General features: G+C 41.9%; 1 protein-coding gene across 2 annotated transcripts in view; it reads left to right on the top strand.

Annotated features, from left to right (window-relative positions):
• LOC144693511 (peroxisomal N(1)-acetyl-spermine/spermidine oxidase-like) overlaps nucleotides 1-12083 on the top strand; it is a 30296-nt gene extending 18213 nt beyond the window's left edge. Inside the window, exons 5-8 of one of the 2 annotated variants that reach the window (XM_078563358.1) lie at nucleotides 2212-2464; nucleotides 3502-3614; nucleotides 6527-6690; nucleotides 11022-12083. In XM_078563358.1, coding sequence (XP_078419484.1) covers nucleotides 2212-2464; nucleotides 3502-3614; nucleotides 6527-6690; nucleotides 11022-11177 — 686 coding nt within the window. In that variant the 3' untranslated portion in view covers nucleotides 11178-12083. The remainder of the gene's footprint in view (nucleotides 1-2211; nucleotides 2465-3501; nucleotides 3615-6526; nucleotides 6691-11021) is intronic. The other variant, XM_078563359.1, reaches the window with a different exon arrangement.
• The last annotated feature ends 449 nt before the right edge of the window (nucleotides 12084-12532 follow it).

Genomic DNA, 12532 nt, shown 5'->3' with positions numbered 1-12532 from the left:
TCCTCTTAGATGCTCTGGCAGCCAACCATTCCCTCCTAGCCTGTGTACTCCTTAGCTGCGGTGTGACCACATCTCTAAACGTGCTGTCCACGTAATCCTCAGCCTTGCTGATGCACCCCAGTCACTCCAGCCGCAGTTCAAGTTCCACAACCTGGAGCTCAAGTTTCTGCAGCTGGTGACATCTCTTGCAGATGTAGTCATCAAGGGCACTTTGTGCCTGCATGATTTCCCACATACCGCAAAATGCACATTCCACATAGCCAAGCTGCACTGACATACCTTAAACTTCATATAAAGTGTTTACTCACCTGTGACTCACCTATCATCTCCTCCTCTCCCTCTTGTACCTCTCTGGGAAGTCCTGCTGCTCTCTCCCTCTCACGCTCTTTTATCTCCTGGGCTCCTCTCTAGTTACCTATGATTTCACATTTGATTTTCTCCAATTCGGGTCAGTCCACTGAGACCCACCACCAGTGCCACCGCTATCTACTTTTGAATTCCTGGCTCCTCTCATGCTCTTTAATTATGTGTTAATTAATTTAACTATTTTTCTTAATTTACTTTATAATTAACAAATCCTGCTACTCAGGATAAGCTTACAAGTATTTATAAACTGTACTGATGCTAATAAACCATACAATTACAAATAAATGACCACGTTGAAAGAAAATCAAGCAAAGGCAATGGTACTCAACAGCCAATCACCTACTTGCACCCCTGTGATGTTACACCTTGGTTTTTGTTTTAGAATGTGGAAACTGGTTAGAGGTCAGTCCCTGCTGTTCCCGCCGGCTCTCAGAATGAACTCCCCCTCCCTCTTTTGCTCTCTCTCCATGCTTTTAGTCCCCGCAGTTCCCTCCGACTCTCGGAATGAACTCCCACTCCCTCTTTTGCTCTCTCTCCATGCTTTTAGTCCCCGCAGTTCCCTCCGACTCTCGGAATGAACTCCCCCTCCCTCTTTTGCTCTCTCTCCATGCTTTCAGCCCCTGCTGTTCTTGATGAAACCCAGAGTGAACTCATGCCCCCAAAAGCCAGGAAGCGTGCAGCCACTCCGATTCAGTGACACATCCCTGGAACACCTTCTGGACACTGTGGGAGGCCCACCACAAAGTTCTCTACACCCGTTCTGGCCGCAGGAGGCCCATCAGTCTAACCACTCTGGCTTTGGAGGCAGTGGCAGAGGTGGTCAGTGCCAATGCTGCACACAAGAGGTCAGCCATCCAGTGCATAAAACGGATGAATGATCTCATCCGTGCCGCCAGGTTAAGGCAACCATCTCATCGCTCTAAACTCACACACTCACAAGGCCATCACACCTTTACAGGCACCTCACTCACTGCCAGCTCAAGGGACATCACCACTCACCATCTCACACACACCTTCACATCTCCATCTGGCCTCAACTCCACTGGAGGCTGTCTCCTCAGCCCTCACCATCTTGAGGCCACTTACACAGATCAACATGTGACCCCACACACACCCTGGGATATCCCTTCGCGTTCCCCAGTGCAGCCTTCACCCTGCAGCCCCTTCCCTTGCCTGAGGCCACTTCTCTCCCTTCCCCAAGCAAGCCCTAGCCCTGCAGCCATTGAAAAGCCTTACAACTGGCCTGGTAGGTAGAGACCTGCCCGTGAGCCCTCTAAAAGTGATGTAGTGCTGTCTGCGAAGCTTGGCGCTGATGACTGCAAGTGCTGCCCCAAGCAAGGTAGGCAAATAAGCCTCGAAATCCCAAGCGAAGTGCAGCTCGCCAGGTGAATGTCGCTTAAGTACAATTGTGAAACACGTCAGTGTGCAATCACGCTGATGCTTGGATTATCCAGCGTGAGGGGATGTTTCCGGCAAGTAGGGCTTATAATGAGATGCTAAAGTATTGAAATCAGGTTCCCAATGTGTGGCAGCGGGAAATGCGGCCCGCCACTGACAGGTGGAGCGGGCGATCGTAAACTGGTTTCCCGATGGTGTGAAACCAATTCTTGGCCTTCTCGCCATATTGTCGTTTCCCCACCCCCGCCCTCCTGATATCCGCCGCCAAGGGGGCCAGAAAATTCCGGCCAAAGATGTAGTTTGTGGCTGTCTGAAGCATGGCCTATAAATAAGGTAAAGAGCTGGTTGCTTCGTAACACTTTGCAATTCTAATTTTTTTTCCATTTGATAGAAGGGAAGAGAATTATTATAGGTAGAGAATCTAAAAGATTTGAGTTTGTTCACTAGGCTATCTGAAAGAAGAAGCTGAGGCATTTTTTCATCCAAACCTTACAGAGGAGAAGTTACACGCAATTGAACACATGGGCTTTGGTACAACAAATAAGATTTACCTGGAGTATGAGGTGCCATTTTGGGAGAATGCAGAACATTGGATTGGATTACTGTGGGAGGACGAAACTCCATTTTCTGGTCTGGAACCAAACCTAGCTGAGTGGTGGCGACGCTTTTATTCTCTAGAGGTGTTACACCCGGCAGAAAGGTATTGAACAGCAAAGGAACAATTGAACATGTGATAAACATCTATATAAATACTGGCTCTGAACCTTTCTCTCTCTATATGGTGCTTTTGACATATTAAGCTTCCTAAAGAGGAGGACAGGTGAAGAATAGCCTCAAACATCGAGGAGAAAAATCCACAAGGCCCTTACACATGATACCAAAATCAGGATAAGAGGAGCAGAGGGAAGGGTGAGGGGCGGTGGGTTTGTCATTGAGGACGTTGGGATTATCCTTACCTTCCCAGAGGCTTTCTTCGTGGAGAGGGAGTTATTGCTTAAGGTGACTGGCCAGAGCTGACAGTGAAGAACCAGTCCAGCCATGTGCAACATGCAGTCAAATGCAGTCAAGTCTGCAGGCCTCAGATTTTAAAATGTAGAGGTAGGAATTGTACCTCTGCAAATCGTACAAGTGTAGACCGAGGGACTAGGATGGCAATTTTTTATTTTAAAAGCAAGGGAGCCGCTGCTGCTCCTGACCCATTCAACAGCATTTTAAGAGTTGAGGGCCTGAGCACAGGATGTTGGGACTTGAGGGGCTTTTCAGTAGGAAACTGAGGAGGTATTTTTTGGGGGGAGTGAATATGGGGGTAGAGGGGCTGCAGGTGAGCAGGTGATGTGAATAAAAACAGAAAGTGCTGGAAAAGCTCAGCAAGTTTGGCAGCATTTCTGGAGGCAGAAACAGAGCTAATGTTTTGAGTCCACTATGACTCCTCTTCTTAACCCCAAAGAAGAAGGGAATGTTAAGGAGAACAAAGAAAGATAGATTGGAAATTCACAATAGAAACTACATTTAATTTCAGCTCTTCTGGAAAATGATACTGAATCACAATAGAAATTGATGATTCCTGCCTGTTAGTCATGATACACAATGGAGGACTATTGAGGAGATAGAATTAGGTCAATTAGATCTCAATCCTTAACTATTATAAGTCTGTCTTTGGCAATTATGGAGATGTCTGACAATTATTATTTATTTGCTAAGTAATGGTTGTGACTGAAGCTTTGATCTGTTTGGTAGGTATGGGCACATCCTTTTGGGCTGGAGCTCAGGGAGAGAAGCAGAGTTTATGGAAACACTCAGTGAAGAGGAACTAGCATCAAACATCACCAGGATTCTAAGGCAATTCACTGGTAAGAATTCTTAGGGTGAGTCCACTGATTCTGTGCTCACAGAACTAAGCTGTTTGTGAAGACAGTTAGGGACAAGAATAATGTTATAACACTGTAGCATTGATTATTTGTCCATTGTTCCTTTTGACCACATCTACTGATCAGGAGCTGGAGATTGATGAATCTTCCTTCTTATGTCTTGCAATGATATTATAGAATGTATATGTTGTGCAATCACACACACAGGCACTCTCTTGTTCTCAATGTCAAACATGGTCTTGATACTGCCAAGGTCTCTATCTCTGACTGGGCTTCTGGCAATCATTTCTTTATCTCCCTTACATGCTCTCTGTATGCTCCAAATCTGAATTGTCTGCACTGTCATTTTCACCATGGACAAAATTACCCTCAACTGCCTTTCCCTCCGCCAGTCACAACAACATTGATACCTCAGTTGATCTGCCCCACAACTGTCTTATGTCCACTGTCAATACCCTTGTTCGCCCCTCCACATCCTTAGCCTGGCCTTAAACATGATGAGCAACTGACCTGGCTATCCACTACCAGAGTAGCTGAAGCACCTCAAGCTTTACTGTCACTCCTTTTCCATTGCCATATCTTGTTACTAGTCCAGTAACACCCCAAGAAGCAGAAATAACTCCAGACTCCTCTTCTGACCTTCCTCACTTCAAAAATGAAATGTGATAAAATCATAAGTTGCTTCAAGTCCACCATAGAAAGTCACCCACAAAGCTGCTTCTATCTCCCTTTTCTCTCATCCCAAATTCCAGTCCTTTATATGGACTTATAATAGAGCCCTCATCTATTTTCATGCACACCAGCTTCTTCCCTTTCTGCCCCTGCTGTTGATACATCGATTTGGTCCATGATGCATAACACCATATTTTGATTTCACTTGTTCATGGGATGTGGCTATCACTGGCAAGGCCAGTATCTATGCCCATCTCTAAATGACCTTGAGAATGTGGCGGTGAGCCACCTTCTTAAACACTGCAGTCCACGTGGCGTGGGTAAACCCAAAATGCTGTCAGGAAGGGAGTTCCACAATTTTGGCCCAAGGATCCTGTTATCCTGCCCCATCTCAACTCCTGATCCTCCTTACCCCTTTAGTCATAAGCTCACCAACATTATCAGCTTGTCTCGATTTGGCCCTATCCCTATCCTCTGCAAAGCTGCCATTATCAGCCCTGCTAAAAAAATCTCTGGCCCTCTCTGTCTACTAATCTTTCGTTCCTTTAAAAAGTGTTGCAATATATTGCTACTTTTAAGTATTGCTCCCAACTTTCCCATTAGAAAGTCTTCAAAGCAGTTTCCACCAATCCCTGCCTGGGTACTGTCTCTGCCTTTTCCTTTATACCCAACTGCTCAAGGTAATTTATTTTGCTACTCAGACTAAAATTCTTAGATTATCCTGCAAATGGAATGTTGTGGAATTATAGCTGATGAAATTGTACCCCTTTGTATGCTGCATGGTACAACCTCCCTGGCATTATAATAAAGAACATTCAACAAATTGCCACCAGCATCTCCAAAGAAGACCTGCTGCTGTTAAAAAACATGTCCCCTAATAGATTAAAAACACTTCTTTTATTGCATTCTGATCTTTCGTGAAGATGGATGTTATCTTTTTTAATATTTTAGGGAATATGGTGGTATTCTATAAAGAAGGCCGAGTGTGTGTGTGTGTGTACACACATGCGTGATTGGTAATTAAACTAGGGGAAGATTAGTAAAGATAGCTTGTCTGTGGGGACTTAGAGATGAAAGGTAAATGAGCTAGATGCATGCATTTGTAATGAGAGGCTATGGTGAAGTTGGAATTACAAGTAAATAAGTTGGGTTTTAAGATTTCATTAGGTGATAGGTAAGGCCTTGACTTTTCAGCTTCTGAATTTCAAAGGGTTTTTAAGGGACTTTTACAACTTACAAATCTTTCATAAGTAAACAAGGGAAGGTTATTAAATTTTATTTGACCCGAAAGTGAAGGCAATAGGAAGACATGAGAGATTTTTAAATTTTGGAAAAGTTGAGTTCAAAGAGGTGCTTAGGACAATGGAGTCTACAATGAAAGGGAAAAAAGGGTATTGAAGTCAGATGTTTAGTTGAGTTGAGGTGGCTGTGTGGAGGAGATGTCCTGAGACCAGCTCTGTGCTGAGAAAAGTTGTCAATTTGAAGCAACCATCCAGTTTCAAGCCAGAAAAGTCTTTAACTTCCTTTGGATTTCCACAGCAGAATTGAAGGGAGTGATAAGTCATGTTACTGGATTTTTATGGTTAAAAATCTATAAGGGAGTTGTTGCCAAGTAGTTTACTTGTGTGTTCTGACCAAGTGGGCTTTTTGGGGAATGTTTTGTAAAACTGTTTCAACTGTGTAATTTTAATGTTGTGTGTTTAAGTTTTTCTTCTTGTTAATAAATCTTTTAATTTTAAAATCCTGTAAGTGTTACTGGGATTCTATGCTTCTGGGATCAGTAGTTTTCCCCTCATTTTCAAAATACCAAAAAAAGAAGACAAGTTTCCCTCTGGGATTTGGCTTGCTCAGCAAATGACATTGGCTCAGTTGTAACAGTTTTGAATTTAAAATACTCCCCCTAGACTTTCTTTATATATGTACATATTGTGATTGCCTACACATTGTATATTGTATCAAATGTCCATATCCCTAACATATTTTTTAAATTGTTATTTATAAACACTATTTAATCTAATGAGATTAATGAAAAGTTAAAAAATTACATTTGGAGCTGGCAATTGTTTCGTGTAATAAAGAATGAGCTTTTTGTTAAATCTCTTGTCATTGCAGGAAAGCATCCCATTCTCTACTTTTATCAACTTTTATTATAAAACATTTAGTAGCTGGATAAACTTCCACCTCTGTTATTAGTTTATAATGACCCCTGGTTTTGTTGCTAGGGAAACCTGTGCCATGGCCTAAAAATGTTTTTGTAACAAAATGGTTCAGTAACCCTTACACCCGGGGCTCTTACTCCTTTATATCCATCAATTCAACTGGAGATATGATTGACACACTGGCTGAACCCTTACCACAGGAAGGAGGGGATGGACATCTTAGCAAGGTAACTGAAAGCAACCAGTTTAATAATATTCTGTATCAAAGGATAGGCTTCATGCCCCAGGGAGGTAGCATTCCCATTTTGTAAAGGGGGCAAGTCAAATTCTGTCTTGCGAATAAATATTTTAATGCTACCATTAGGACCGGAACTGTTCTTGAGGTCAATTTTGATAAGGTAAATAGTTCTAGGTTTTATGATTAACTGCAATACATTTAACTGGACCATCCAATACATAACATATTTCAATGGCAAGGTTTAAATCACAGGAAGGCTGGGATGGGGTTGAGTGCACATTTTGCAATGTTCAGTTTCTGCCCCAAATCATATGTGCTTGAGCAGTCTGAAAACAACAGGATAGCAGCAGAGATTCCCTGCAGCAATACATTTGTCCCTAGAGATGCTGGTGCAATATGTGACTTGGACATAAAATGGTTATGGTTTAATGCCCTCAATACTCTATGCCTAATGAACTAGTTAACTAAATTACACTAAATTCGCAGTCTGCAGTATTTCATACTGTTAACTCATTTAAATAAACAGATTAATGACTCACCAAAATACCGTAGATAGGAATTTAATGAACGGTTTTTAATGAAAGCAAATTTTTCATTGTTCATCAAATAAGGAAAATTTTGATATTAGATTTTATACCGTTTTAGAAAAACAAGGTAAGTGTGATTCAAAAATTGGCTTTTGCAAGTTGGAGCTAAAAAAAAAGTTTCTCTCACTGGGAATATCCTTGGGGATTTTCACTATCAGTTGTGTGACTTAGGCAGATGATTGGCAGAACATTGAATAAGTGTTAAATCTAGTCTTTTGCAGATCAGAAATGGACATAAATAATTTTTTAACCTATCCACCAACCTAGAAAAATAGGAACGTAGGAACAGGAGTAGACCATTCAGCCCCTCAAACTTAGATTCAATTAGATTATGACTGATCCATTAATTAACTCCATCTACCCACTATTGGGATTTGGACTCTATACTAAACCCCGGAGTAAGACAATTCTTGTCGGGGAATAATCTCATTGAAAAAAAGGACGATTACTAACTTAGAATGCAAACCAACAAAGTTTATTGAACAACAAAGATTAATACTTAACATTCCACTCGTCAAGGCATGGCACGATACATTGTCTTTCTCATGGATCCCGAGACATCTGGGGCCTTTTCTTATTGGTTCCTTGAGCCTGGTCTCTTGCGTCACGATGTTCTTCGAGGTTCTAACTTAGTCAATTTAACACTAAGATACATGTAAAATCCATTTGCAGCTTTAAGGCTTCAACTCTAATTTCCCAATCTACCTTAGCTGCTATAGATGCATGTTTCACAGCTGCTACTTAGTGCTCTCCCTCTCTCTTTATTTTTTCAAGCTGAATGTAGCTTCCTGACAAAGACTGTTCGCCTTTCCTTAAGGCAATTGTTTTAGCCCTAATACTGGATTCTAATACTGAACTGGATTCCTTACAGAAAACTCCAAAACTGGAGATAATTACAGTAACCCTAGCCTATGACAATTTAGTCACCTTTGGATTCTTACAGAAATCCCTAACCTCTCTTCTGGATTCTTATTTGCAATCCCTAAGCCTCACTTCTGGGTTCATATGACAATTCCTAGCCCATGATAATTATGTATCGACTGGCAATCTCTCTGGCAAGTGCTAACTTCCCTGCAAATTCCCTACTTCCTAAATTTCTCTTCTGACAAGAGTCCTCTGTATCTTCTAACAAGTATCCTCTGACAAATGCTATCCCATGACAAATGCAAAGTCCCCTGGCAAATGTCATATTTTAATGCCCTGTTTTTTGCAACAAACAGCTCAAATTGTGCACTTGTGTCAACACCACTAATAACTTCTACCCAAATATTTGCAATTCTTGACCATTGGGAAGAATGTCCATGGCTTCCCTACAACACTCTAACCTTAGCTTATATTTTTAATTCCTATACCCTACATTTATAATTCTTGACCAATGGGAAGAGTGCTCAGGACTTCAGCTACAACAAACTGACCTTAACTTGTAACCTTTACTTACAATTCTAGCCCTCAGGCCAGTCAGTATCCCAGTTTTTGCTTCTGTCTACTGCTAATGCTAGACTCATTGGAGCCCAAATGTGAAAATGTATCCCCACTCTAACCTCAGTTCGCTCCTAATGTTTTATCCTCCTTAAAGCTGCATTGCACCATTTTAGCACTTAAAAAGATGCCATCTTAAAGACTTCTTAACAACATGCCAATAATACAAATAAATTAATACTTTCCTTCACCAAGTTTATGCACAGTATTAATTACACAAATGTGTCAATGAGAAAAAGTCTAACACCACATTGGTTCTGTAGCTCTTAATACCCTGGCCTAATTAAAATCTATCTATTTCCGTTTTTAAATTTTCAATTGGCTCCCGTCCTCACCAGCTCTTTAGGGGCAAGAGTTCCAAATTTCCACTAACAATTTATCTGTGGAATTCAGGTAAAAGTTGATTTTTGAAAGCTTCTAATAATATTCACTTCCAAAATTACTATGTCAATGCTTGGATAAAATAAATAAGATTTTTCTCAAATGGAGGATACCGCTAGATCCCCAAGACATTGCAAAGAAGTTTTGTATTGCTTTTAGTGAAAAGTAACAGCAGAAAAATCTTCCTGCACCTTAACCCAATGATAGCGCGTTTGACTCTGTCAACAGATTATGTGTTCATTGTCCACTCTAGAGATGTGCACACAAAATTTAGGCTGGCATACCAGTGCAGTATTGAGAGAATGTCGCACTGTTTGAAGTGTCATTTTTTTTGGATGAGATGTTAAGCTGAGGTCCCATCTATCCTTCTTGGTGAACATAAAAGATCTCATGGTACAATTCAAAAAAAAGCAAGAGAGTTCTCCCTGTAGCCTTGGCCAATGTTTGCCCTTCAACCAACAAGGATTTTCTGATGAGGAGAAGCTGAGTAGGTTGGGCCTGTACTCACTGGAGTTTAGAAGAATGAGAGGCGACCTTATTGAAACATATAAGATTCTTAGGGGGCTTGACAGGGTAGATGCTGAAAGGTTGTTTCCCCTTGTGGGAGAGTCTAGGACCAGAGGGCATAATCTCAGAGTAAGGGGTCGCTCATTTAAGACAGAGATGAGGAGGAATTTAATCTCTCAGAGATTAGTGAACCTGCGGAATTCTTTACTGCAGAGGGCTGTAAGGGTTGGGTCGTTAAGTATATTCAAGGCTGAGATAAGCAGATTTTTAATCAGTAAGGGAATCAAGAGTTATGGGGGAAAGGCAGGAAAGTGAATGGTGGAGCAGACTCGATGGGCTGAACGGCCTACGTCTGCTCCTGTGTCTTATGGGGCAGCATTTTTCGTCGGTGAGCTGGGGGCGGGGTCCACTCACCAACGCGAAAATGATGAGGGATGACGTCAAGGGGAACCCCCAACATCATCCTGGCCCATTTAAATATTCAGGAAGGCGGGGACACAGCGCGATCAGCTGTCTACCCGCCGACCTGTCGATGGCCAATTGAAGCCATTGACAGGATAATTAAATGAATTAACGGCCCTGCCCGTCCAACCTTAAGGTTGGCGGGCAGGCCAGGAGCCCCAGCGGGCTTCTGAAAAAACATGAAACCTCATCCACTGTCGGGATGAGGTTTCTTGTCGGTTTTAAAAAACTTTAATAAAGTTTCTGTGATATTTATTAACATGTCCCATTTCATGTGACATTGTCACATGAGGGGGACATGTTAATAATTTTTTTATTTTTCTATTTTTAAACTTTCAAACACTGTCAGCGATCTCCCTGAGGCTGCATTAAGTCTCAGGAAGATGTGCGCTCTTCCGTGTGCATGCGCGAAAGAGCGCACTCTGGCAGCTGGGGAATCCCCCTCCCCCCGCCCACACAGGAAGTGCATAGCGCTTCCCTCCGGGCGGCCCGCTGGGCAGGCCTTAATTGGCCCACCCACTTAAAATGGCAGCGGGGCCCATTTCGGCAGCGGCAATCGGCTGCCCGCCCGCCATCAAGCCGGTGGGGCCCGCCCGCCCATCAAGGGCAAAATTCTGCCCATGATCTTATGGTCTTATCACTAAAACAGATTATCTGGTTATGCATTTCACTGCTGTATGTGAGACCTTGCTGTATGCAAATTTGCTGCTATGTTTCCTCCAATACAAGAGTGACTACTCTCCAAAAATACTTCATTGGCTTTAAAGCATATTGAGTTTGTGAAAAATGCTTTATAAATGTGAGTTCTTTCTTTCTTTGGTGAGCGATCATTTTGCACATTTAAGAACTGTTTTCTCTGTGCACTCCCCCGCAGATTACTATAATCATTTCCCTCTGATTCCAGATGTTGCAGGTTTTGTTTGCTGGGGAAGCAACACATCGGAGCTACCACAGCACCACCCACGGAGCACTGGTGTCTGGGTGGAGGGAGGTAGATCGACTGATTAATCATTATTCCACCAGTGAGGAACAACATCTTCAAACTAAAGAAGTGATTTAAATGTATCCATGCAGTAATAAGTCTGAATATTTGTTACTTCATTCATTAATAGAGCAAAATATGTTAACTTTTTGTCACTTCCATTTTAAGTTGGGCCAGCTCTCCAGCAGAAGGACAAATCAATTTGATCCAAGCTTTTATCAGTGTGACTGAAGAAAAGTGATTTTTGCATTAAACCAAAAGCTTGTCAAATGTTTTGGCCACTTACGCAAAATCATTATTCTCCTTGGAACAATTGAAAGCCATTCAGGTAGATTGTTCTTTCACACGTTGCTCAATGGATCATGTATTCTAAGCAAAGGGAAATGGTCTGCAGAACCTGACAAGAGTGTAAGCTACTAAGTGGACTCTAACACCAACAGTAACATGTCAACAAACAAACATTGGTTTGTGCGAACATTTCTGTGTGTATCTCCGACAGTCTGTAAGTTGTTTAGAGCGCACTCAGTTCAAGTGAACAACAATTAATTTTAGTGAGGAAAAGTTCAGACAAACCTTGCTTGCACAGAACATCCATTACTGTATAGTTCATTTAGTTTTTGTCCAGGTTCATCACATCTGCTATGAATGAAGTTCACTGTAGTGCAAAAAGTGTTATAGTCATGTTCAGTAATCAATCATCATAATCAGTCAGCAAACAACCATCATCTGATACATAGTTAGAAAAATCAAACATATTTGATGTTGTATTCTAAGCTGGGAATACTATGTAAACGATAGAATCTTTTGGTGCTATAACTTTCATAATGATCATGCTTCAAAGATGTTAACCATAACATTGTGTGTGACATGTCCAAGACTGCATTGATTATTACACATCAGCCTTCTGCTTATTGCTGTTGATATCAATTCCCAAGATATAACTATGCCTATAGCCACAATGCTTTAATACACTGCCATCTCATTAATCTGCTGCATCTTTTGGTGTTTTATCCCTTCCCTCTCCTCTTCTTTGACTACTGGAGGTTCTGGTTCTTTCATTCACTGGCACTGATTAGGTTTAAACTGAAACAGTTCCCCTGATTCAAACCTGAAGTTGGATCCATTAACCTGTTGTTACAGACAGGAGAGAGAGGCAAAGCTGAGCTCTTTTATTCTCTCGCCGTTTGTCCGTAGGCAGAGGTGTTTTTGTTTTAAAAAATAGGCTGTGGCGCTTATTCCAAAAACTCTTTGGCTGAGATTTTTCTGGGAAATCGGCAAAGTGCGAAAGCGGGCAGGGAAATCGGCAATGTCGATGGCACCTTGCACCTGTGGGTAAGCTGGAAATCTCAGGAAATCCCACCATTCTTGCTTCCTGGCTTGCCTGATCTCTGTCGAAGCTGACAAAGTTGTGTGCCTTGGCAAAAATGGAGCCC

This window comes from Cetorhinus maximus, chromosome 18, assembly GCF_964194155.1.
Source record: "Cetorhinus maximus chromosome 18, sCetMax3.hap1.1, whole genome shotgun sequence".
NCBI classification, from domain to species: domain Eukaryota; kingdom Metazoa; phylum Chordata; class Chondrichthyes; order Lamniformes; family Cetorhinidae; genus Cetorhinus; species Cetorhinus maximus.
The sequence above is the reverse complement of the archived record's forward strand: the minus strand, read 5'-3'. Positions and strand labels throughout refer to the sequence as shown.